Raw genomic sequence first — 27,521 nt, forward strand, 5'->3', positions numbered from 1 at the left:
AAAAGAGTCAATGACTACTTTGGGCCCCTGTCTTTCATGGTAATATAGTTGAGGATAAGAAGGAATGCTAAATATTACATATTCCTCAGTTTTAAAAATCTGTTCCAGTTTTCAGGTTGTATACTGAAAAACAACAAATAGGTTCATGGTCCTATATGCCTTTGATTTGCATTTGAAATATAATCTGGCCCAGAGGGAAATATGACCTTTCTAGCTAGAAGTGCTTAGAGTCTTATGCTAATCAGTTAACTCTATTTTCTCTCTTCTTTCACTGTGTTTTCTTTTGTTCTATGTCATCTTGCGTCCCCCCCCCCAACCTTGCCCCCCCCCCCCCACAGGGTTTCTTTAGCCTTGGCTGTCCTGGACTTGTTTTGTAGACCAGGCTAGCCTCAAATTCACAGCAATTCCACCTGCCTCTGCCTCCCTGTGCTGGGATTACAGGCATGTGCCACCACACCCAGCTTTTCCTGTGTGTGTGTGTGTGTGTGTGTGTGTGTGTGTGTGTGTGTGTGTGTGTTGAGTGTGGGTTTGTGCGTGTGTGTGCAGTGCCCACAGAGCCAGAACAGTGCCTTGGATCACCTTGGAGCTTGAGTTAACAGATGATGATGAGCTGTCCAACATGGGTGCTGGGAACTGAACTCAGGTCCTCTGCAAGGGTAGTGGATTCCCTTAACTGCTGGGCCATTCTCTCTCCAGCCTCTCGTGTGTCAGTTCTGTTAGTGATTTGGAACCTGAGGTTAGAGCACCTTCCTGAATTGAAGTAGTTGAAGCAGTTTTTTTAGCGTCTTAGAAACATGGAAGTTTTGCGCAAAGCTGGCGGTAAAGCACCAGGGTTTGCCAGCGGGCGCTTAGATGGGTGCGGGCACCTTGCAGAAGATTGACAGCAGGTGCTTCAGATGATGATGGCGAGTGCATCCAGTGGGCGCTGTGCAGAAGGTGGACCGGGAGCGCCTCAGACTGGTGTTCTTCCGTCTCTTTACAAGGGAACAACGATGGGAAGGAGACAAAAGAAGTGCCCAGTTGTTCCTGTTTACACAGTTAGCTCTGTCCTTGCTGTGGTAGTTGGTGTGAGAATTTACCACCACCACTAACTACCACCACCAGCACCCACTATCACCACCACCACCCACCACTAACTACCATCACCCACCACCACCTCCACCACTACCACCACTAACTACTGCCACCGCCAGCAGCAGCAGCAGCAGCAGCAGCAGCAGCAGCTCCTTATACGCTTGAGTACTGGACGCTCAGTTGCTGCCTGGAAGCAGGGTGGTCTTGCTGGAGGAAGCCCCCTGGGGACTTGCTTTGAGGAGGGAGAATGCGCGTTACTTTTCTACTGCTGAGACAAAGCACCATGACCAAGGCAACTGATAAAGCGTCCGGTTGGGCTCACGCCGTGCCTTCTTCTCCGTCATGGAGGATGTGTGTCTCCGTTCAGTACCATCAGAGGGATCTGTTTGTTCCAGAACTCCCAAAACTTGTGCCTCTGAGTAGCCTGGTGTATCAATAGGCACTGGAAGTGAACACAGACTCCCAGCCTGTCCTTTTCAAAGATTCATGCTAGATTTGAGGCCATTTCCTGCCAGCCACACTAAGGTGGTAATACATTTTATTTGGCTCCTGCAGACAGCAAGATCACATGACGTAGTGATAATACAGGAAGCTGTTGTCTTAATTTCAGGGTCACTGGGGTCAGGAATGTCTTGGCATCCGTTCGGTTGACAACTTTGCCTCCCATGGGAGGAGAGGAGCCCTTGATATATGCTTTTCATTAAGTAGGCTGGACCTGTGGTCCTCGTGGCCAGCGGTGTTCGGAGAGAATACTGACCAGGGGAGAATGCTTTCCCATTAGAGCTATCAAAACAGCTGGAAGATTGGTTTTTTAGTTGCTTCTCATTCCCAATTACCAGACTCTTAGCTCTGTCTGGTTTTCATTTCCTTTCATGGAGCAAAGGGATTTTTTTTTTATACGTTCCATTCACAAAACAGCTGCAAGGAGCTGCCAGATTGTTTAAACTGCATTTGAAATGCCACAGACCCATCGGTGGCCATAGTCTAAGCCCTAACTCCCCTGTAAGTAGCACACCAGGAGCTCTTGGTAGAGCTGTACCTGCCTTAAGACTGGAGAAAAACGATGAAGCTCTTCTGTGGCAAAGCATTGCCGGGGGGCGAGGGCTGGAGAGATGGCTCAGTGGTGTAGAGTGCTGGCTGCAATTTCCAGAGGGTGTGAGTTCGATTCCCAGCATCCCCATTGTGGTTAACAGCCATCTACAATTCCAGTTCTAGGGGATCCAGCTCTTGTCTGTCTTCTATGGGCACTGAACACATGTGGTGTACAGATACATGCTGGCAAAGCCCCCAACCACATAAAATAAAAATAAATTAAAATCCCAACATTACCAAGTTTCTCTGGAAGTCTGCACGCACATGCGGTGCATCCTTCAGCGAGTTAGTAACGAGTCTGGAAAAATGCTTTCTGTGCCACCTTGGACAGAAAATAAGAGAGACAGTATATATAGCAGAGGCAAAGAAAGGTTAAAGGAAAATGAAGGCAGGGCAGAAGCTTGTGGATTTACGAGAGCCGGGGAGCATTATCATTTCTAGTTGGAAATGTGCCTCTTGAGTCTTGACCGATGGTTGACCTGTCTGTGGGTGGACTTCAGCCATCAGCAAGAACATCTTTCATACGAAGAGGATCACAGGAGACCCTCACGAGTGGGCCTCTGTGGCTGGAGAAGCAGTTCTCGTTTAAAGTGGGAAAGCAGCTGGTTGATGGAGAAGGCCGGAAGCTCCGTAGCGACGTCTAGACTTTAGATGGAGAAAACAGGCCTTTGGGCAGAGGCCCTGGCTCAGTGCAGACGTCAGGGGTGGAGATGATGATGATAAGTTAGCCTGGGGCTGTTGTCGTTAGGACTTAACTCTATAGGAAACAAAAGCCACCGCCAGGGGAAGACACCACAGGACACCACAGAGACACCACAGGAGGGCGCAAGGGAAAGCCACAGGGAGTGGGACAAGCTGTCTGCCACACACAAAACCCATTGGAACTGCAGTTCAGACAGACAGACAGACAGACAGCTGGGAGGAGAAATGGCAAAGAATTTAGCCGAGCTGCTTGGTTGATAGATAGCTAAATGGCCAGGACATGAGTGAGGTTGCACCGAACCCCATTATTACTCAGGAAAGGCGCTAAGGGCTTATCATGCGCTGTTCATAGAGAAGCGAAATGCGTTTCCTAAGTAAGCTTAATTCCCTACGATAACTTCTGCCTCAGGCTCTCACATGTCTGCATGCGAACACCAGCCCTCAAGAAGATGTCCTATAGTCTACCACTCCTGAGGACGGCCAAGTAGAAAGAACTCGGTGTCTGTGACCAGAGAGGGTGAACGTGGCGTATTCCCTCGGTTGCACACTCAGTGCAGTAAAAATAGGAGCCACAGTTTAACTTGCCCACAAGTACCTTTAGCTGAGGAAGCTGGAGACAAAGCACAGAGTCAGGCAAAGCTGGTAGCTACATGTGTGCTACAGGCAGTGAAAAAAGGGAAAGGAAATAAAAGGATGCAAGGGAGTGAGTACCGGGAGAACCGGGAGTTAAGACGAGGGAGGAGGTATGGTCCTGGAGAGGCGCCTGGGGCTTTGGGGAGCCTGGATTGGTCACTTTTGGGTGACCTCTCTTGAGAGGACAGTGGTGTCCGCCACTTGGCAGCGTGCAGCCTTGGACCGGGTAACTGAGCTCATCCTGAGGTTTATCCTAGGGCAGACAGCGCACACGCAGTGCAAGTGCCATCACTCATCCAGCCTGTTTGAGTTTTCTAGATGTTCTGCAGTAAGGGGTCCCGGTCACCGTCCCTCAGCAGGTGTGTGAGGGCCATACAGAGTGACCACTTACCCCAGTGGCTGTCAGGCCACCCTTTGGGTGTTGTATATCAGAAATCCTGCATATCAGATACCTACATTACAATTCATGACAGTAGCAGAATTACAGTTAAGAAACAGCAGTGAGGGCCTGGAGAGGTGGCTTAGTGCTTAAGAGCACCGGATGCTCTTCCAGAGTTACCTGGGTTCAACTCCCAGCGTCCACATGGCAACTCACAACGGTCTAATTCCAGTTCCAGAGGATCTGACACCTTCACACAAAACCACTGTACATAAAATAAGAATAAATAAATCATTTAACAACAACAACAACAAAAAGAACTAGCCATGAAAATAATTTTATGTTTGGGGTCAGCACAGCATGAGGAACTGTATTAAGGGTCGCAGCGTTAGGAAAGTTGTGAATTTAGCTTGCACCAAGGCTAAGAGCAAAGGGCTTGAAGCCAGAGACCTTGGCTGGAACCCTCCTTTCCCCCTTACCTGCAAGGCTGCCTCTGACTGTCTGCTAGCTTGTGAAGGCAAGCTTCTGTCCTGGGCAGTGCATGGGGCCACAGTTCCTAGCCAAGTGAGGGCAGCAATAAATGCAGCAAATTACAGAAGGTGCTCAGGATGTGGCAGCGGCTCTCAAGGGGATCCCCTACTTTTAGAAGGACACGCTAAAGTGCCGCAAGCTACATTAAAACTCACAGGAGCAGCTAGCAGTGTGGCCCCCACCCCTCCGCCTTACTAGTTTGGCATGAGGAAGTCAGGCTCTGCAAGCAAAGGCCTAGAGTGACAGACAAGGACAGGAGGTAGAGGTAGAGCCACCTTCTGGTAGGAGCAGGCCAGTGTCTACGAAGCAGGGCCTGAGTAGTCTCCAGAAAGCATTTGACCAGCCTAGTTCTGTAATTTTGGAGAAAAAGACTGTGGGACAAGACCATGAACTTTGCCTCTGTGTATGTATGTAGTATGTGCGTTCAGATGTGTGTACAAGCATGTGTCCATGTGTATGCAGGCCAGATATCTGCATTAGGTACTATGCACAAACACATTGCAGGCACACACACACACACACACACACACACACACACACACACACACGCCTGCTTTGAATTGCCTTGTCACCTGAGAGGTGGCAAAAGGGAGCTGCAGCAGGGTGGCTGTCTCTGCTCTCTCTTGGGGGGGTCATTGACAACTGTGACTTTCCATGGAGTCAGGGCTTGGGATAGCTGATAGCTTGCAGATGGGTGGTGTAACCTGGGGGCCTTGTCCTGGTAATGACAGCTTTACCATCCAGTTTTCCTCAGGGCAAGGCTCTTGAGGAGGAAACCTAAGATGCGGAGCCGTTACAGCCTTTGTTCCTAGTTCACCGTGCAGTCTTTAGCGGAAATACCTCCCCAGTTATTGACAGCAGTAGAACATCTGTCTAAATACGACTTCCTGACATCAGGCAGAGCCTCTCTGTTCTCAGATTAACATTCTCTGGCAGATGATGCTTGCTGGGCCAGAGGCTTTTCAGTGTTAGATTCCATTCTTTATTGTTTTAATTTACCTGGGGGCAGAAGCAATAATAGTCTTTCCAAAAAAAAAAAAAAAAAAAGAAGGAAAAAAAATTAAAGGAGCCATTTCTAGCCAATAAAATATTGGCAGTTGAAAATGTGTCGGAGGATATATTTAGAAACACCTTTATGCAAATAGGTTAAAGGGTTTAAGACTCGAGCTCCTCTGGTCTTTAGCTCACCAACACTGCTAATGTTGCTAGGTTGTTCCAAGGCATGGGACTTCATACCAGGAGCACTGGCATCGCCCTCGTGCGCCACACAGGCCTGCAAGGGCAGGACAGTATTTCGTGAAGGTGGCCTTCATTTACTTTTGTTCAGAAGTTCCTCTGGGTCTTGTAGTTTGAATTACTGCCTTGCCATGTAGGAACCTGAGTTTTCAAGAACAAGTTAAGAATAGACTTGCCACATCTGGTTTCTGTTATGTGTTTCTGGGTCCCTTCAAGGGTGACCAGCTTGCTTTTAGAGATGGTGCAGCAGCTGTTTTAGTCAAGACTTCCCGTGTTGGGAGCTGACCATGGGTGGAAGGTTGCCTCTAAACAGAGCACGCCCCCTTCTGAGTGGCCGAACTCCTGCCAAAAAACGTAAATGTGTGTCCCTTTGGGGGCAGTGTGGCTAGAGCCTCTCAGTCAGCCACTGCGCCCTCCTGAGGAAGGGAGGCTGGCCTAATTTTTCTTGGATTTAATTTGCCTCTCTGCATGCTGGGCTTGTCCTAAGGACAGCTGGGAGCAGGCTCTGAAGGCAGGCTTCCTGCTCTGCTTGGGGTCTGCTGAGGGTGTGGGGTCAGGAGCGGGCCATGCTCTGCTGCTTTCCAGGTGCATTGTGCTGGTGTTTTTCGGTACAGTGGAGGTGACATAGGTGGGCTCCAGTGCTCATGCAGGGTGTACTGTTCATTGACAGGAAAAGTTGAATTTTGTGTGCTTCATTGTTCCTGGCAGCTTTTTTTCTTAGTCTCCTCTGGGTTCAGATGCGCGCGCGCGCACACACACACACACACACACACACACACACACACAGGAGAGTGTTGGAAAATGTGGCCGGTTATTAGTTGGAAATCATGGTTGGCTATTAGTGAGAATTCTGGCCTTCCCTGTGTCTTCCTTGGTTTCTTTAATTTCCTTTCGGTTTTGAAAGTTGATTTTATATATATAAATTGTGTAAAAATTACACTGGTAACACCATCATCGCTTTAACTTTTACTTGCATGTATGCGGGGTTCGACGCCTCCTCCCTTCCCCCAGGGGAGGGGTGATGGATGACTTCATTATGCAAAGAAAACTAACGTTGCTGATTTTGCCAACAGCAGCTTATGCACACCTTGGGAAATAGCATAGTCCCGAGTAATTTGCTAAGGGTATTTTTGGGTCGTGACATCTCTTTCTACAGACGTGATGCAGATCTGAGTAGGTTACAACTTGATGACTGGAGGTGTGCTTTCAACTTGGAAGTTTCCTTGGGCCAATGAGATGGCTGAGCGGGCAAAAGCACTTGTCACAAAAGCCCAGTGGTGTCAGTTCAACCCCCGGTTTTAAGGTAGAGGAAGAGAACTGCTCTTGAAAGTTGCCCTTTGACCTCCACGCACCAGTTGGCCTTTCTGTCATTGGTACCCAACTTAAGATGGCCGTGTGTGCTCTAACCTGTCCCTTTTCTCCACATGCCGGATCCCCAATTCCTCCCTGCAGAGAGATCCACGTGACACTTTCAGAATAAATGCCTGTGTTTAGTTCTGGTTTGATAATTTGCTCTTTGACGCCCTGTGGTTACAAGGAAGCAGCTACCAGCTGCGCATGCGCGGGCCCAGGTGGGCACCCCTGTGTGTGTGAGAGAGGCTTCCTGGGGGCTGCACGCCTTTCGAAGCACAGATCTGCATGGCGTCCCAGTTGCTCAGTGTCCACACCCACGTTCTCCTCTGTCTTCCTTCCAGCTGCAGCATGAGAAAGCGGAGCTGGAGCAGCATCTGGAGCAGGAGCAGGAGTTTCAGGTCAACAAGTTGATGAAGAAGATTAAGAAGCTGGAGAATGACACCATCTCCAAGCAGCTCACCTTAGAGCAGGTGAGCCAGAGCCTGCCTGGCTTCCCCGTGAAGCCTCTTTGGGCTGCACTGAGGAGGAGGGGACTCTTCCCTCCCGTGGTGGGGACTCTATTTTCCAAGTGACTGTTGGTGAGTTCAGTCTCTGTTTATTCTCTCACATGCGCTCCTGTGCGCGCATGCGCTCGCGCTCGCTCTCTCTCTCTCTCTCTCTCTCTCTCTCTCTCTCTCTCTCTCTCTCTCTCGCTCTCTCTCTCTCTCTCTCTCTCTCTCTCTCCCCCCCCTTTTGTCCCTTTCCCTCTTCCTCCTCCCTCCCTCCCTCCCCCTCTCCCATTGATTACAGTTTTAGGAGCTGTGTGGTGAGCTTCTGATTTATATGGGAAATGATAAGTCCTTTTTTTGCAAAGCAGGCATGGGGACAGAGAGATATGGGGTGTGATGGCAGTGGTGGCGGTGGCGGTGGTGTAACCTTGGGATGGCTTCTGTGTCCTATGGCAGGATGGGCATCATTCCCACAGCGCTCACAGGAGCAGCCTTCATTCTCCTGGCCTTGTAGAGGCCGATAATGCTGTGGTGGACTTGGTCACCTTGTTCGGGGTCAGCCACTAATGTAGGATGGCCCTGATGGATTGTGCTTCATTCTCTGAGCCCAGGTCTCCACTCACAAGCACAGCAGGGAAGGCCGAAACTGGGGGCAGCGGACCAGGAGGTTCAAAAGGTGGCTAGTCTGGCTTCGGCAGTTGTTTGTCTGATAGGCTGGTGTGAGTGTCCGTTCCAGAGCTAGCCTTAGAAGCACACTACGGTCCTTCCGTTCGGGCGGCTGTGTCCCTGGGCTTGTGATCTCTGGTGCCTTTTCTCACTCAGCAGCCTGAAATGACCTTTCCCTAAGACATGTTGTTAAAGGCCGTCCATGGTGTGGCTGGGGGCTTCCATGTAAAGCTGAGCAGGTGGGCTAAGACATCCCATCTCTGTCTTGCGTGCAGGCGCTGAATAACATACAGTGATTTGGTGTTAAGCCTCTTGGGAGAGCACTCTGATCTCTCTGACAGTCTCCATCTTTATCCGTTTGTCCATCCCAATGCCAGCTCGTTTGTCACTCGACAGCTGTAGTTACTCCTTGCATGTGTGTGTGTGCACTGCTTGTGTGCATGGGTACCCACAGAGGTCAGCAGAGGGCATCGTGCCCCGTGTAACAGGAATTACAGATGGTTGTGAAGCGCCACGTGAGGCTGGGAACTGAACCCAGGTCCTCCACAGGAGCAGCAAGAGTGCTCTTAGCCATCAAACCATCTCTCCCGCCCCTATAACTCCAGGTATAACAGTTTGTCTGAGTTGAAACCAGGATGGGAGTGAGAGGTTGGGTGTGTTTGCTATTTACATAGTTCCCTATACGAAGGTATCAAAGCAGGAGACTGACTGTCACCAGGTTGTGGGACTGAGTGGTTCCTTTAAAAATGCCCTTGCCCCTCTATGTTAAAATTTGATTCCGAGGGGTCGGTTATTTCATAAGTACATCCCAAGCACTCTGGTTTCTGCTCATCATCTTTCAAGTTTTGAAGCAATATATAAGTTTTAGAAGACTCATTTCCTCAGTTTAAAAGCATTGTGTTCCAGTGTTTACCTGTAGCGTTGCCTGGGTAGACAGACACCTGCAGAGTACACCTTTTGGTTGAATCCATGGTACAAGTCCCTGGCATCTAAGCCATTTAGCCCAGAGACAAGCAGACAGCCCAGTAAGGGCTTCAAGGTATCAGTATTGTGCAAATTGGTGCTGAGACATGGCCTTTTATGATGTTGATTGTCAGTAATTAAAGCTGCTTTTCTCCTGTGTGTTGTGGTCAGAGGCTGTGACCCCTTCCCGGGCATCCATTGTGGCCAGAAGGTGGAGACAGTGAGCTAGCACCATCAGGAAAGGACTGTGCCTCCCTGGCTCTGGGGAAAGTGATGTTGTGTGACACACACATCTACTTACCCCAGATAGGGAACTCATGGCAGACCAAAATACAGATAACACCACAGTGCAACTTGGTGAAACAGTGGGTTTTATTGAGGTTGCTTACAGGAATGTGGGTGAGGGGTTACTTAGAGGAGCAGAAGTGACTCAAAGATAATTTGCTCACCAAGACCCACCCCAGGATGCGCGACAGCTCACAAGAGCTGGGAAACCTGGAGCACACCAAACAGCCTGCAGGCAGCTCAAGAGGCTGCAGTGTCCTTCCTGAGTGACTCAGCTCCAAACCCCTCCGGGTGGGTCCACTGGTCTCTGCTTCTTAGAGGCGTCTGGTCTGGTCTCAAGCCTTCTTTGAAGCTTCGCCCCCTTGAATCTGAGGGGATCTCTCCTTTATTCTTGCTTACACTGGCAGGGCAGGGCCTAGTGAATCTTGTCAGTTTCAGGGACTTCCTATTTTGGAGTTGTTTCCTTACCTTTCTGTTTAAAGAGCTTCACTGGAGGATGGAATGTTTCGATCTTAGAGGAAACGTCTACAAATAGGGGTATGAAAACAAGTCTGGGACAGCCATGCTGGTACCCACTGTCTGTCAGGCTGTGGGTGCTGCAGGCTTAAGGAACACCTCAAGATGTGCTTAGTGTCCATTAACTTGCCGCTTCCCAGGGAAAGGTCTCCAGCAGGCCATGCGTCTTGTTAGACCCTCTTGGTGAACAGGACTCAATCAATGATGAGGCATGTCAAGGTTATATTTTAGTTAAAGTGGAGAAATGTAACATTGTCTAAAATGTCTCTCCCATTTGTGTGGGTAGGTCTGGGTGATTCAGTGTGAGGAAAATATACTGCATCCTTTTTCACTACAGATAACCTTAGCCATGTTTGGGAGGGATGTTCTGGTTTCTTATGAGACTGTGTTTGCCTCTGTGTATCTTATTTAACTTTATTAGAGCATCAGATCCTTGGAACTGGAGTTACAGACAGTTGTGAGCTACCACATGGGTGCTGGGAATTGAACCCAGGTCCTTTGGAAGAGCAGTTGGTGCCCTTAACCTCTGAACCATCCCTCCAGCCCCCAACCCTGTGTATTTATAGGATGCCATGCTCTCTCTTGCACTCAGCCGTGTTCCTTGCTATGCTGTGCATGGCCTGTTACCATCAATGGAATGCCCCTTTGTTTTTTCTGATGGTCAGATACTGCTGTAGTCATAGCTACCTGAGAGGAGTGCTCTGCCCTATGGCCCCACATAAGGACCACAGTGACCATGGCTAGTCAGAACGGTCCTGAGTGTTGCTTTGAGTGCATAAGTAGGGAGCTGTCATTTACCTGTTAAAAGACTGCACTGGGTAGAGGGAGTGTTCAGGGCCTGATATTAAAGTGAACCGAGCTAGGTGTGAATCTGGCTTCTCTCTTTAGGCTTTGCTTTTTTTTTTTTTCTTTTTCTTTTTTTTTAAAGACAGGATCTCACATAGTCCAGGCAGGCCTCAAACTCATTATTGTAGCTGATGGCGACAATGAACATATGATTCTCCTGCATCCAGTGGTATTAGAGGTGTACATCGCCACGCCCAGTTGCAAACCCAGGGCTTTCTGCATCCTGACTCACAGGTCATATGCTTCATTTGGTTCATTCACAATTGTGTCTCCATCATTGGTCAGTTTTAGAGGGTCCCTGTGAAGACATTCAGAAACCCTGCACCCTCCGCCTTGATTGATACTCTGCTTAAGCACTGCACTGCCTTCTGTAGAGGGATCTGCTTATTCTGGGCATTTCTTCCAGCTAACACAGTACAGTATGTTTTCTTTCTTTCTTTCTTTCTTTCTTTCTTTCTTTCCTTTCTTCCTTCCTTCCTTCCTTCCCCCCTGAGACAGACACTCTTTTTTTAGCCTAATGCTTCATGTCTCTACACTTCTGGCCCTTTTCTGGCCAAATAACTTCCCACTGTATATCACATTTTATTTATCCACTCATCGTCTGATGGGTATTTGGGTTGGCAGTCAGAATGTTTTACAAAGATTTGTGTTACATCTTTTTCATGTGGTCAGTAAGAAACACCCATTTGTACAGCCTCATACCAGAAATAGAAATTACCAGGTCACATGGTCAGTATTAAAATTGTACAAAACATAATTTTAACATAACTTGTATCTTACACTTGGTGGATTGAACCGGAGGAAGACTCTTGGAAGGCATTCTGCCCGAACTTTGTATCAGCTATGCTATGTGAATTTGAAGGTGTGGTGCAGGCTGTAATGTTTGTAAGAGATGCCCTCCCTGTTCTTTGCCTGTTCAGTCAGAGATTACCTGTTTTGGGGCTCTCCCCTCTGGAGGCCACAATTAACCTCGCTTCTCTACAAGGCCCTTGCCGTCAGTTGGTCTTGTTGAAAGTTGGGGGGCCTCCTTGTGATAGGTTAATGAGTTGCACCGTGTTTGGTCTTCTCTCAGAAGTGGAGCCTGGAGTCTTTCATCATGAAGGCAGGGGAAGCCAGCAGCCCGATGAGTAAGGTGCCTGGACCATCAAAGCCACTGGTGGTGGTTTGTTGTAGCATGTGAATTCACAGTTGAAAGGCTGGGGTGTTGGGAAGATAAATGTTAACCTCAAACCCTACGGGGACCTGAGACAATAAGGAAAAGTTTGGTGGCAGGGGCGTCAGTTTTGCTTCCAGAACTTGTGACCGTATCTTCTCGTTCCTGTCTTGCCTCTTCCAGAGCATTCTGTATATGAGGAAGCTCTTAAGGAGTTTGGCCTGTCAATGGCCCAACCCACTTGGACTCCCTTCTCAGAGGAGGCAGAGGGTGAGGGGGTGGGGGTTTACCAAACTTTCTCCTGTTACACAGGCCACACGTGGCAGGCGAGGGCACTGTCCCCAGTCTGATGCTCTAGACAAGGGAGCATTTTCTCTGACCCTCAGGGAACTTGACTTCTGTTTAAAAAGCCAACGAAGTTCCTGTTAACTTAAGAGTCATTCCTCATTCTGAGTGCTTAATGCCAATCAACTTAGGAGCAGATGTATGCGAACAGGCTGGGGGGTAAAAAAAAAAAACAGAAACCTTCAAAGTCTTTGCAGATCAAAGTATTAAGCTGGAGTAGCCTGGCCGGCATGCCTTTGGCGCTGTTAGCAAGCGCCCATCCATTGCCTGTGAATCCTTCCCAGGAGATCTTTGCTCAGCAGCTTGGTCACTGTAAGTCTTTTCTTGCTGTTCACATTTTCTTAGATGACAGTAACATTTACAAGTTTAGATTTTTTTTTTCCTTCCTCTGTGTCTCCTGGGGGGAGAGTGTCTTCACCTGTCTACTACTTGGTGAGTCACACGAGTGAAGCCCAGCTCCTCAGCTAACTGGGGCCTTCTGTGCACTTGGCTCAGAGAACTTGTTTCATAGGGAACACAGCGCGGTGGATGTGGTCCATCGCGCGGCAGTTCGGCAGCGCGGTGCTGCCAGCGTGGTGTAGAACCTTTGTGGGTTGGGACCCGGGATTGGAGGAGGTCGGTCACTGGGGGCATTGCCTTCAGAACGGCGTGGTTCTGGTGTTAGTCCAAGTTACGGAAGAGCAAGACGAACGAACACTAATCCTGACTCTCTGACCTCCTGTCGCTCTCTGTCCCGCGTCCTCCTCCTGTGATGCTGGGCATTGTGTTGAGATGCAAGCAGGCTGGCCCTCTTCAGAACTGAACCCAGCGCAGGACCTCTGGCCTCAAACTGTCTCCTGAATAGACTTTCCTTCATTGCTCCACAGCTCTGGGTGTTTTTGTTACAGGGGCACAAAATGGACCAGTGAAAGGGAGGGGAAGAAACAGTGGCAGAGACGCCCCAGTAACGAAGCAGGCCGGTAGTGAGGGAATTCATGGCCGTGTGACTTAGCTCTCAGGCGAATGACACGCAGTGGCCTGCCGTGAGCCGGATGCCTGCCTGCCCCCCTTTATATCTCCCTCCTACACCTGGCTCCACCTAATTCTACCAGTTATTCATGGACTTTGGAGCGTCCTCTTAGGTGTGTTGTCTCTCTACTCTCTGAAAATCCATACGAGAAGGGTGGATTCTGGTTTGGTATAGTCATTTGATTTCATTAACACTAATCTATAATGCCAGCTTTTCAGCCAGTGTAACTTACAGATGTTCCCTGGCGTCCAGGTGTCATTGTCAACTTGTTAGCCCGTGTCCCCATGTCGTCCCCCGTTTCCCCCCCCCCCCTGCTTCTGGAATGTGCCCTGTGACACCAGGCCTATAATTTCACCCCTTTAGTGAAATAGGATAGATAGAGACTCTTACTCCTCTGATGTGGGAGGGATCAGTTCACATAGTAACCCAGCCCAGGACCCGTTGTGTCTCCCTCCGTGTCTGTGACTGGCGAGTGTGAGGACGTTAAGTGCTCATGAGCATTGATTCTTCAGCCCTGTCTCATTATTTGGAAAATGTGGGTCACAAAAGATGAGACCGGTTTCACAATCGAGCAGCGAGCTGCGGACGTGTAGGTGGAAAAACACGATCGGATGTGCCAGAAGCTGTTTCCAGAACTTTCTGGGCTCATTCCCTCTGCACAGAACACTGTCTGCCATATGTACCCCTCCAGGCCTCCCAGTCTGTCCTTCAGCCGAACGTCTGCACGTGCTGTTGGGGCGGCTTGTACCAGTCACTCTTGGCTCAGTTGTTTCTATAGTATGAGCTCCCTAGAATGTCAGGGAAAGTAGAAACATTGCCAGTACCTCCAGCTCTGAGGGGTCCAGCGCCCATTTCTGGCCTCTGTGGGCACCTGCGCATGTGTACACACCACACAGACATAAGTGCGGCCACACATAATGAAATGCATCTTAAGGAGGAAGAGAAGCTGTTGCCTGTCCGTCTCGGTGTTTTGGGCTCCTCGTTTTCCAGGAACACAAGCAACAGACCTATCGCTCCGTCCTCAGCTTTGCTCATCCACGCTTCACTTTCTGGGGCTTCTCTCCTGATACCTCGCTGTGACCTGGCTCCTTGTACTTTGTTTTAGGCTGCCCCTCAGTTGTGCTAATTGGGCGACACGAGCCTACAGTAATGAATTCGTGTCTGTATCAATCACAGTCTCCCAGGAAAGATGACAGAAGGTTCCTGACCTGGAGCCTTGTTCTGGGATGACAAGTGGTCCCCAGCGGTCAGTAATGAAGGAAGTCTGGGCAGGGTTGAGGAAGCAGCCACTCACTGGGCAGCAGAGAAGACTGGGAGCATACAGAGATGAAGACGGAAAAGACAGACATAGACCTGCTAGGGAGAGACACCCACATCCAGCCTTGTTCAGGAAAAGGGAGGTGCCCTGGCAGGCCCGAGTGTCAGCAGGCCCTGCAAAGCCGTGCCGAGAAGAGAAGTCCTGATGGCCGTGCTAACTGGGGTCTCCCCCTTCCTCACAGGCTGTGGAGAGAGACAGGCCGTGGTAGCAGAAGGTTTTGAGGACATAAGCTTATCGTTACAGTTAGTCACTTAACTGTCCAAAGCCTGGCCAGGTCTCGGTGCTAACTGTGTCACCTGGTGTTTGCCTCAGTTACTAGTCCTAGCAGGTGACCCACAGGGGTTTTGCAAGAGCCCAGCTTCTAAGGACAGTGGCCCAGTGTCCTGTGCCGTCTACAGCTACAGAAAACTGCATGGGCCAGTGTGGCAGTCTGAGTCCTTGGGGAAAGTTTTTTGTTTTCGTTGTTGTTGTTGTTGTTGTTGTTGTTGTTGTTTTAAATTGATTAATTCTGTTGCTTGGCAATGTCATGTACCCGTACAAGACATTCAGGTTACTTTCTTCCACATACCCTTTTACCTTCCTTTAATCCCTCTCAACCCCCTCCCCCCTCCTCCCTACCATCCCACTCCACCCACCAAGCGGCCTCTGTCAGTGACCTACATCCCTGCCAATGACACTTCCTCCTCAAACCCCCTTTCCTGTTAACTGTCCCCTACTTACCAACCCCCCTTCTCCCAACAAGCCCCTCCCCTAGATTCACAATCCTTCCGTTTCTTAGGCGAAACAGGGATAAGACATTTCAAGCTTACATTTTTGGGGTTCTTGCTCTTAGAATTGGGGTTCCTTGTGCGCCTGCTGCTTGCTGTGTGTTCTGATAGCGCGAGGGGCAGTAAAATCCCGTGACCTCCAGTGCGTGTTTTGAAGCTCAGTTTCAAACATCGATTTCAATTTAATGGAAGTTTCAAAAACCAGTTATTAAGCTTGCATTATTATTAAGTTCGCATTACGGTGACAGTCCGTTGCTCCCCTAAGAAAAATTGGAAAACACGTATAAAAAGATACATAACAACACAAAAATATTACTAGGTCAGCACCTGACACCCACCACCGGCCTCCGCCCCCCATCAGCTGCTGTTGATAGTTTTTAGGTACAGTAGTCATACCCACTGCTCCTTTGGAGAAGGGGAAAGAGACCTCCAGCCAGGCTAAAGAATATGTAGGATTTTGTACCCTGGACGTACGGGAGCTGTGGCCACTTCCCCATCTCTCAAGAAGCTTTGACAGCGTCTGTGACTTCATTTGTTCTGTCATCTTGAGCTGCTAAGATGTCACAGTGTCAACTGAGAGGTCCCTGAGCACTGCCATCCTGGAAGAGAGATGTGCGCCCTGTAGCAGTTAAAAGGGACACCTGCCCACCCCCTCCCCCGGTGTATTCACATTTCAAAGAAGTACAAAAAACTCCACTGCGGGCCTCCTTGCTTGACCTTATTTTGTTGCATCAGGTAATCTTTCTGTGTGGGTCACTTCGCACAGGTGGAATTACACGACAGACCGTCACAACAACTGTCCCGCGTAGGAAAGGAGAGTGGCCAGGCCCCCAAGGGTCAAGACTGTCCATTGGAATAAGTGACACTGGGGTGCTGTGCTGAGGGCAGCAGCATCGGGAACCCCTGAGTGCTGAGATCTCCTGCCTATCATTTGAAATATGTCATGTATGAGCAGGGCCTTTTCTGTGCCCATCCTAGCTCCTAAATAATGAATGACACGGAGACCTTTTATTGATTAGTAATAGCTCGGCAGACTTTGAGCTGCGCTAACCCACCTGTCCTACTTCCCAGCCACACGGCCTGTTGTTACCTGTCATCTTATGCCATCTTAGTCTCTCTCTGGCTGCTCATGGCACCGCCCTCCTCTGCTACCCGCCCCCCTCCCCCACCTGGGACCCTCTTTCTCTGGGACCCAGCTTAACTCTCCTGCCCAGCTCCTTTATTAACCAATCGGAAGGAGAACAGTTTTTACACAGCATTGATATAGGAGATGGCTTCCTAGAAATGACGACACCAACATCTGGACCATAACCAGATCTCTGGGTACAGAAACGAGCGTTTGAATACGTAATGCAATAAACGCCCTCCAGCAGCAGCAAGTGTCTGCTGACATCCCCTTAACTTAGAACCGCTCAGAAAAGGAGTGAGTGACTTAAGTTCAGCAAACCCACCCACAGCATGAGTGGTGGCAACAGGATATGGAAACCTGAGCTTTGGATGCAGCACCTTTCGAGAAATTTCTTTGGTTTTATTTTCTTAAAAGGGTGCTGTATTTTAGCGCCAGTAAGATGGCTTCCAGTTAAGAGGGCTTCCTGCCACACCTGATGACCCAAGGTTGATCCTCAGGTGGTGAATGGACAGAACTGGCTTCTGCAAGTTGTCCTTTGCCTGCCAGCCTCCCCTACCAGAAAATGAAGTGACGCTTGTGACAGTCGCAGACGCAGTTTCTCTAAGGACTTGTCCACTGACTTTTGTTTTATTTGTATGTATTGTGCCTGTGTGTGGAGTGACCCAGGAGGTCGGAAGAGGGCTATGGATCTCCTTAAGCTGGAGATGATGGGGTCGTGAGCCACCAGATGCGGGTGCTGGGGACTGAGCAGGTCTTCAGGCAAGAGCAGCAAGTGCTCTTAACACTGAGGCCTCTCTCCTGCCCCGCCTCTGAGTTCTGGACATAGCTTTACCACCAGCCTTTGGGAGGCAGAAGCAGGCAGTTTTAGAAGTTTTATTTAAAAGGAAAGAGTTGTAGGTTGTGATATATAAGGCAAACTGTCTGGACTTTCTTGATGTTTCCCAGGGAGCTGAACATTTGCTCATTTTTATCCTCGTGGAAAGTGATTGATCCCCTAAGGGTGCTTAATACACACAATTTAACAGCACTTTACTGCTGGGCTGCTATTGGTGGTTGCGGTATTGCTTCTATTATGAAAGAACAGAGTTCTAAAATTAAATGCCTTCAAGTGTTTTTTAATGACAAAAATAGATGTTCATTAAAACAAAACAAAACGGGTAAGGCTGGAAATGTGGAGAGACAGCCATTTCATCCCGTGGACTGTGTATCATGCTACGATAATTTGTTCTTTCTCCCCCTCAGTACGGAAACATTTTTGGTTTCTGGAGTGCATAAGCTGATCTTCAGTGGTGGTCATAACCTCTGGAATGTGAGAAGGGCGCTCCTTCCTCCTCCTATTAACAGTTTTTATGGTGCCTCCTTGTGTGAGCCCTGGGGACACCCTAGGACCTGTCCTTAGTTCTGAAAACACATGGGGATGGGGACCTGCCTTAATCTATCCTAACACAGATGGACTGCCTGGTTTTTGGTGTGCACGTGTGCTTGCCTCTGGGAGGGGATGTGGGTATGGTTTTTTTTTATTGTTGTTGTTTGTTTGTTTGTTTGTTTGTTTGTAGGTCTATTTTCCAGAAAGCAAAGGCCAGAGTCAGGTGTTCCCGGCCGTGAGGAGAGTTAGCCAGGCTGAGTCACACCCAGAAGGCAGCGGAGGCTGTGCTGGGCTCCCAGCAGTCCATGCACACTGAGTCTGTGAAAGGTAGACCACAGAGCAAGGGCCCCTCTGCGGCGTTGTCATCAGCTGGGGACATACTTCTTTCAGATGTGCTTGCAAAAGCTGGATTAGCTGGGAAGCGGGACAGAATGAGGCGAGACCTTTGCTTGTCTCCGCTCCAGCAGCGAAGTGCACACAGCTTGCTCCTGGTTTGCGTTGACCACTTTCTAAATACCGGACTTTCATTTTTGCAGGCGGTGCCGCTCTACCGATAGGTCCACATCATGGATGCCTAATCATATATATATATGATATTAAAAAGAATAGTGATAGGAGTGGGCCACGCCACTACAACTTGGTGTAGGATAGTTTGATCCCATTGTGAACCCTGAGATAGTGAACTGTAAAAACCTCTGTTTGGTGTGGTTCAGCCCCCAGCACATACATACCTGTAATCCAAGAACTTTCTGTTTATTGTAAACAGCTGGTTATGGTGTGGCTCAGTACTGGCACACACCTTGTTTTGTTGTTAGTTTTCCGAGACAGGGTTTCTCTGTGTAGCCTTGCCTGTCCTGGACTTTTGATTTGTAGACCTTCAGCTTATAATCACTCCGAGGGAACTTGGGGGATTGATAACCCCATCACTTCTTGTTTTCTTAGGCTTCCTTAGTAGGCCAAAATAAAAGGATCCTGGCTGAGTGTTTGGTTGATGGAGGCCTCGTAACTGAAGAGATTATATTCCCTATATCGTGTGTGTGTGTGTGTGTGTGTGTGTGTGTGTCTTGCTGTGTGGTGACAGGTGGCTTCAAACTTGTGCACACCTTGTATCTCATGAGGGTGTGTGTGTGTGTGTGTGTGTGTGTGTGTGTGTACACCAAAGGTTGACATCAGGTGTCTTCTTTGGTCACTCCCCTCTTTGTTCACTGAGGCAGGCTCTCCCTGAATCTGGAGCCTGCTGATTTGGCCAATCTAGCTAAGCCAGCTTGTCCCAGGGATCTCTCTTAACCTCCTGAGCTTTGGGATCGCAGGCAGACTGCCACACTATGTGAGTGGTGGGGATCCAAATTCTGATCTCCATTCTTGCATGGTAAGTTGTTTTGTTGTTGTTGTTGTTGTTACTGTTGTTTTAAATCTACTGAGCCATCTCCCAACCTTTTTAATGCTTTTTTCTTTCTTCCTTCCCTCTCTTTGAACAGAAATTGCAATTATTTATTTGAGGGGGACATGGTGTGTGGCATAGTAGGTGTGTGGAGGGCACGATGAAAAATCTGCCAAGGTTAGTTCTCCTTCTGCCACTCTAGTCCTGAGGAGGGAACCTGGGCTGTCTTTGCTTGGCAGCAAGCACCATTGTCCACTGAGCCACCCTGCTGGGCCCCCAGGCGGCTTTGAGAGATGCTTCATTGTAACCAGCTTTGTGCCTGTTCTGCTTCTAGGGGAGTCTTCCTCTCAGCTTCCTTTGCTCTGTATAGATTGGTAATGTCTGAGTTCTCACGGGCTTCTCTCCACATGTTATTCCAGGGGTCTGGTGTTTGGAGTTCAAAGCGTGTTTTCCATTGGTGGCACCGACGATCAGTTGTGCTTAGACTAAACCTTTGCAAAGTGGTTTGGAAGAACCTTTCTGAGTCTCCACAGCGGAGCCTGCTGTGAAGGGTGGGGTTGTCACTAGGCATCTCTTTACCTGTCCGCTCCCCAGCCACAGAGTCCACTATTTTAATATCTGTTCTGTTTCGTTTCCATCTGGGCCTCAGGGTGCAGGGATCACAGGTGCGTGCCGTCTGCTCCAATAGAGAAATGAACAGTGAGAGGCAGACACTGTAGAGCTGGGCCTCCCTGCCCTTTCTGTGCTCCCAGACAGGGGCCCGACGAGCTGGGTGATCCTGACGTCCCAGGAATACTTTCCTACACTGTTTACCCACTGAGGAAGTTCCAGGCTTAATTAGGGTGTATAATGGGACTCTCAGTCTGACGCTAATTAACCCGAAATGAAAAGTGGAACTGCTGAACACCAGTGAAGCATTGAGCACGCTGCTGGAAGACTTAATTGGGAAGCTGCTTTTCAAATGAACTCTGCTGATCAGCTGTTTCCGTGGGTCCTGCAGGCTGCGGAGGAGCCTGCCGGGGAGCTTGGATCAGCCTGATATTACATATTTGACTATAGGCGAGAGGGTGCCTGCTGTGGGAACCCTGAATTAAAAAAAAAATTAAAATGATTTGTTTTTAGTTTTTCAATGTGCATTGGTGTTTTCTCTACATATATATGTCTGTGTGAGGATATCGGATCCCCTGGAACTGGAGTTACAGACAGTTGTGAGCTGCCGTGTGGATGCTGGGGATCGAACCAGGGTCTTCTGGAAGTGCTCTGAACCACTGAGCCATCATCTCTCCAGCCCTGGGAACTCTAAATTTAAAACAAAGTAAAACAAACAGAGAGGCTCATAGGGAGATAATTATTAGATAGACCAACGTTTTATAATTTTGAGGTGGGAGCAGGTGACAGGCACACACTCTGGTCTGGGAGGCCAGCCTTACCTGGCAGAGAAGACACCTTAGGGGAGCCTCACGAAGCCCCCTGCGGTGCCACCGAGTGCCTCTGAAGTGCCTGACTGTGCTCCCTCCCCTGTTCTTGCCCCTAAGCTATTGTTAGGAGCCACATTTCCTCATGCAAATGAAATACATTCTGTTTTTTGATAACATCTCTGCTCATTCGCTTGTCAAAAAAAGCCGCTAATATTTATTGATGAAGTGTTCTTGAATCTAGACACTTGGAATTCATTAATGAACAAAAGGGGGGGGGAGATGAGAGGAGGGCGATGCGGTGACGGTGGTGCATACAGTCAAGGCACATCACACGAGTGTGCAAAGGTGCCATAGCGAGGCCCCTTACCTTGCTAATAAAGGGCAATGGGTATAATGTCTCACAAAGCTATGGTAATAATATCACAACCAAGGTGCCGACATCATAAAACAATCAGCAAGTATGAGGGCCTGCAGAGTTACGTCCTAGGTGGCTGGAGTGGGATAAAACAAAAAACTAGAGCTAGTGACAGATACTGAGCACAGGATTCTAAGTACCACTTACTAACGGTGCCTTCAAGTCACTTCAACTCAGCCACCTGGTCAGCCAGGCACCATACGGATACTTGGTCGTAGTGAATTCTCATCTAGTCGCTTGCTTCCTGTTCTTCCAACCAGCCACTGGTGGAGCTGGGATTTGAACCCTGTCATTTGCCTCAAAAGTCTTAAGGTTTGTGGTCGTCGTAACTACTTAGTTCTAGAGCGTTTTGAGAGACAGAGAAGAGTGTAGTGACGGAGGTGGTTAGCACTGGGTTGGCAGTCTTGCTGGAGTGGTTACAGTATAGGAAATGGTTTGGTCCGGTGTCCGTTCACTCCAAAGCTACTCTGGCAGCTCTTTCCTCGTCTCTTTGACATTCACGGTGAGATCCGGTCAAGGCTGCCCCAGTGCCCTGGCACTTGCAGTAACGCCGCTCCCTGTCTTTCCTTCAGTTGAGACGGGAGAAGATTGACCTGGAAAACACACTGGAGCAAGAACAAGAGGCGCTGGTGAATCGGCTGTGGAAGAGGATGGATAAGCTGGAAGCTGAAAAGAGGTTCGTTTGGCCTTGCGTGTGCGTGCGTACACATGTGCGTGCGTACATGCATGCGTGTGTGCAACCGTGCATGGGTTTGGGGGACTCGTGGCTGTAGGACGTTTGCATTGCTCAGATGACACATGCCACCCTATCCTGTAAAGGGAAAGTGTGTTGGCCTCGTCCTCCAATAGTCATCTCCTCTCTGCCTGACTTTTCTCCACGCCTCAAGTACAGAGTTTTTCATTTGTTGGTACAAGGCCAAGTCAGAGTCAACCATGGTGCCACTGCCCACCTGTTAATTATTGCACATCGCTATGGGTGATTTTTAATAGGAAAATGGTATCCTTTGCCTTTTAAACCGACTGGAAATAAATTCCTGTGTATATTTAATACTTGTACTTAGCTGTACACGCACAGACGCAAAGTGTTACCCAGCAACAGGCATTTCTTTTCTTTTTTTTTTTTTTTTTAAATTTATTTTTTATTATGTATGTACACTGCAGGCCAGAAGAGGGCATCAGATCACAATATAGATGGTTGTGAGCCACCATATGGTTGCTGGGAATTGAACTCATGACCTCTGGAAGAGCAGTCAGTGCTCTTAACCTCTGAGCCATCTTTCCAGCCCCATCAACAGGCATTTCTTAAATTGCCTCTTTGCAGATCCTTACTGGCCCTCTCATTTGATCACTGGACTCGGGGCTGGGAGGGTCAGATTTGTGTGAGATAAAGGCGAGTTTTTCTTTTGAAGTTGGCTGTTAGCTCCCTGCCTCAGAATCGTGTGTTTGCCTTCCCGAAGCCTGTGCTATTGTACACTGCTCCGAGTTTATATGTAGAATTACGAACACCAGACAATCCACAGCGCGTAAGAAAGGTGAAGATTAGAAATATATGTCGAACGAAAGGAAGAAATATATGTCTAGGAGAAATCCTCCAGCCACAGTCGGTCACCACGAATAGCCGGACTTTAATGGTAGCACTTCTGAGAAATTGAATTCATGAAGTTATTTCGTAATCACAACCGTATTTGCCTGTTAATTTTCTCCACTAGGGTAGAGCTACACGTAAGTCAGTTGTCGGTTGGGCAAATCGAGGGGTAAGCAGTTAAATATAAAGGAAGCCCCGGGAACCCCAGCAGCTTTTATAGAAGGAAAGTAGAGATTGTTGCGGTGAGCCTGCCTTTTGGGAATGCAGTTGCAGGGTTTGCGTACATAAGAGTTGTGCTAGGTTGTTGAACTCAGCAGCACGAAACGGTCGTTTTGTGGGTGGAATGCTGTTGGTGCATTCCTTGTATTTTTGGTTGTGAGCCTAGCCTGTAACTGAGGCTGAGCCGTCTCTCTAGCCCCGCTGTTGATGCTGTTGCTATTTTACCTGAATGGTAATTGGTAGGGCAGTGGCTGCAACCGGTTTTTTTTTTTACCAACTAATTCTGACTCGGTTTGGTTTTGTAATGTTTTATCACTGCTCTCAGTTTTCCAGACTTTGTGCTCAAGTGTTTCAGAGTCAGTAAGTGACTTCGTCCTCCGGGGCGATTTCACAGTGCTTTCTAAATTTCACTCAAAGCATCACGAGAGTAGTTTTTTTTTTTCCCTTCCACTCATCCTCTCTAACCAGCCAGCTAACCGTGTAGTCAGCTAAGCCTGAGAGTTTGCTGGACCCTGGGCCTAGTAACCTTGAAACGTGCTATGCAGATGTCACGGTTACGATGGGCTGCCAGGCCGGCTAGGCCCACTGGGAGAGCAGAAGGACCAGCGATGATGGCTCCATGGTGTGCTGCCTGCTGCACAAGGCGGTGAGGACCTGAGTTCAGATCCGTGCCCCCCCCCCCCCCCCCCCGCCCCCAAACTGCACACTCTAGCGCTTGCCCGTAATCCCAGGCAGAGACAGGAGAATCCGCAGAAGCTCAGGGCAGCTTGCCTTGCTTGGTAGCAGCTGACAAGAGACCTTGTTGCACATAAGAGGGGAAGGAAGGACCGATAACCAGAGATCGTCCCCGACCTCCAGATGCAGGTGGCACGCGCGCACCTGTACCAACGTGTGAACACACAAAGGACACAAATGAGATCTTGCCGCTCTGGCCTGTCGACCTGTGGTGACAGTAGGCGAAGGTGCACAGAGAGGTTGTGAGACAGAGGCCTCAATCAGCCCTGTGGATGCATTTCAGGCAAGCCCTTAGCATGGATGTTGTGTACTCTGTTGCTGTAAACTGTTCATTATTGCTTTATTTTTTTTTTCTTTCCTCCTCCTTTCCTGTGAAGGATCCTACAGGAGAAATTAGACCAGCCTGTGTCTGCCCCGCCATCGCCTAGAGACATCTCCATGGAGATTGATTCTCCTGAGAACATGATGAGGCATATCAGGTTCTTAAAGAACGAAGTGGAGCGGCTGAAAAAGCAGCTGCGAGCAGCCCAGCTACAGCGTACGTGGCCCTCCCGTCCCCTCGAGTTCCTGTCTGCCGAACCAGTGCGGGGACCCAACCCACGTCGGCCCCTGTTGGCTTCCTGATGAGCTCACAGCGGCCGCGTTCATGGTGCTATCAGTGGCACACAGACATTTGCACACGTGTACCTGTGCACGTGGGATAGGAAGAGGCTCATCATGGGGGAGGGGGGCGGGGGGAGGGGGAGGGGGGCGGGGGACAACCACACTGCAGCTTAGAGTACTTCTAGGTGGTTCCAGGTGTCTTACTTCCTTCCGTTGCTGAGATAGAACCCCCGACTTCAGGGAGGATGTACTTATTTGGCACGCAGGTGACAGCTAGTCATAAAAGGCAGGTCACAGAGGCAGGAGCCCAGGAGAGCCACTCAGGTCACACCCATGGTTGAGATCAGAGAGCAGTTGATTGGTGTATATCTGTGCTTGGATAGCTTTCTTACACGTACGTACGTACGTACGTACGTACATACATACATACATACATCTATACTATACTATACATACCTATATATTGACTTCCTTGGGAATTTCATATAATGTATTTTATATTCACTGTCCACCCTTTCCCCTAACTCCTTCCACACATACCTTCCATCACTACACTCCCATCCCACACTACTGTGGGCCACGTCCCTCAAGAAAACTAATTGCCTTGTTTCCCCACGTCAATTAATGTAATTAAGATAATCCCTCACGAACAATTTGCTGAGGCTCCTTTCTATGTGGTTCAGTTCTGGAACTTGGCTGGGAGCCATGTGGGTGGATGGGGAGGGGCTTGGAGGGGGGGCCGTCACGACCGACCTACAACCCCAAAGCAGGCCTGGCTGCCTGGTCTCAGTGAGGCAAAAAAAAAAAAAAAAAGCCAAGTTAATAGCAGAGAGCAGAAAAGGAAGATTTAAGTCAGTGGTCATATTGGGAAGCGGGGGACGAAGAGATCTAGTAACCCCTTAACTCTGTTTTTAGGGTGCTGAGGTGAGATAGATGTTTACAGAAAGGATTTGCACAGCTAAGCAGTTCTGGTGGAAGCTGAGGACCCATTTTTGTCCGGGGTTCCGGTCTCATCCTGAAGAGTGTGTGAAATCTCTTCCAAGTGGACCCTTTCTTTCTCCCAGTGTGAGATTCCTGGGGAAATTGCAGTTTCCTTGGTGTCCACGTTCTGGTAGTGAGAATAAAAGACAGAAATGTTTCTCTTAGAATATTTTCATTTCTGCCTGTTAACGGTTCTAGATGTATCAAGTTGACAGTTAAAGCTGATCATGAGGCGAGGTGACCTCTGTCGGCGTTATGTTCGTCTGTGTGAGGCTCTAAGGAGCCTGCAGGGCCCCCCCCCACTGCACTCCTGGACCACGGAGGGAGGACTGTGTAATCTCAGATGACACTCGCACATGGTATCTGCAGAATAATTTTGCTTTTGAAATTTATACTCGATATTTTGGAAAAGGCCAAGGTGTTGAGTGGAAATCAGGGGTCCTGAGCTTGTCTGGGTGCCCAACTTCTGATCTTTGGCTGCAGACATTTCTTCTTTGAGGTAATACATTGGGAGAAAGATCCCCCCCCACCCCCACCCCCCGTTACTGCCAGGCGCATGGTTTGCACAGACATGGATCTGGTGGCCTCCCAGGTGCTACACACTAAGAGTTGCACAGTGACCAGGACTTTCTGCGGCTTTCTCTCTGGAAACACTTGTTAAAAAACAGCTGATCTTGCAGTTCTCCCGGCTACCTACACAGCTGCCTCGGGGCCCTCCTAAAAGGCTGACTATTCCACACATTAAATGCTCCAAACAAAAGATGCCTTCTCTACCCCCCCCTTCCACCCCCTTCCACCCCCTTCCCTCTCCTTCCTTCACCTCTCTCCCTCCCCGCCTCCCCATGATTTTCAAGACAGAATTTCTCTGTATAACAGCTCTGACTGTCCTAGACTCCCTTTGTAGTCCAGGCTGGCCTCAAACTCACAGAGATCCACCTGCCCCTGCCTCCCAAGTGCTGGGAATTAAAATGTGAGCCACCGCCGCCCAGCTAAAAGATCCCCTTTCAAAACATTTTTATGACATTTACTTACTTAGTGTGTGTGTGTGTGCACATGGTCTGGTGCTCACATGTTGGTCAGAGAACAGCTTATAGGGAGTGGGTTCTCCTTTGTAGCTGGATCGGTCTGGCAGCCATGGTGGCAGATGCGCCCCTGCCTGAGGGAGCATCTCACCAGCCACAGGGGACGCTTTTTGTTTGTTGCTGCGCCCCAGCTGCAGACCAGTCCTCTCGCTGGAAGGCGCACTGATGATCTCTGGCTCCTACCTTACGGAGGAGGTGGTAGCTCAGGGTTCTGTCTTAGACGCTATATATCATAGAGATCCTGGCATGTTCTTATTTTCACCGTAACAAGCGTAGGCACAGTGGCTCCAAACAATGCGGATGCATTACCTTGTAGCTCTGGAGGCCAGAGTGATGGGTGGGGCTTCCAAGTAGAACCATGTGCCTCTGGAGGTGTCAGGGGATAAGGCAAGACTCCTCTCTGTTTTTGCACAGCATCAGGCCTCTGCTGTGGCTCTTCCTTGTGGGAGTGTCACTCCCATGTCCCCTCCCTGTTCTGGTTTCCCTTTTCTCTCTCACTCGCCCTTGTGGTCATTTTATGCCCACCCTGTGATAATCCAGGACTGCCTCATCACCCCTGAATCCTTAACACGGTTACACCTACGAAATCCCTCTGTCTCTGCTGTGTAATGCGACAGACAGCCTTCACCAGCCCGCTGGGCATGAGTCTGCAGGCGCCACCATCCTCGCTGCCAGCACCAGCTCGTGTCTTGAGTTCTTCCAGGACTGGACTGTGGTCCTCTGAAATGTTTGGGATTTTTGTTTTCTTTGTTCTGGATTTTGGTTTTCCCGGACAGGGTTTCTCTGTGTAGCCTTGTCTGTCTTAGACTCGCTTTGTAGATCAGGTTGGCCTTCAACTCACTCACAGTGATCTGCCTGCCTCGGCCTCCCCGAGTGCTGGGATTATAGGCATAGTCACAGGCATGCGGCACCGCACCTGGTAGAAATGTTTGTTTTTAATCCGATTAATTCAGAGGCATGTCTTGGATAGCTGCTTGCAGATGTCTCATGAAACCAGGTGAGCTGGAGCAATATGTTCTTGGGTGCTAGGTTGTTTTAAGCTGGGTAGGCAGTGTGTTTTATCACTTTTCTCAGGGCAGCCAGCTCCCTTTTTCCTTCCTCATTTGTGCTTGGCTAAGTAGGCTGCTTTATTCTCACTGCTCGGCTTGGTCTTTGAAAAGCCTTCGGATCTCACAGAAACTATTTGTGAATGCTAGTGTGATTTACCCTGGTCCCTGCCCTACCAGGACAGAAAAGTCTGGTCCAAAGAGG

General features: G+C 49.2%; 1 protein-coding gene across 1 annotated transcript in view; it reads left to right on the top strand.

Annotated features, from left to right (window-relative positions):
* The window catches only part of CCDC6 (coiled-coil domain containing 6), a 96,499-nt gene that overhangs the window by 48,654 nt on the left and 20,324 nt on the right, over positions 1 to 27,521 (top strand). Inside the window, exons 3-5 of the mRNA XM_084753983.1 lie at positions 7,342 to 7,470; positions 21,638 to 21,741; positions 23,982 to 24,142. Coding sequence (XP_084610109.1) covers positions 7,342 to 7,470; positions 21,638 to 21,741; positions 23,982 to 24,142 — 394 coding nt within the window. The remainder of the gene's footprint in view (positions 1 to 7,341; positions 7,471 to 21,637; positions 21,742 to 23,981; positions 24,143 to 27,521) is intronic.

This window comes from Acomys minous (genome assembly GCF_964271855.1).
Source record: "Acomys minous genome assembly, chromosome: 13".
Lineage (NCBI taxonomy): Eukaryota > Metazoa > Chordata > Mammalia > Rodentia > Muridae > Acomys > Acomys minous.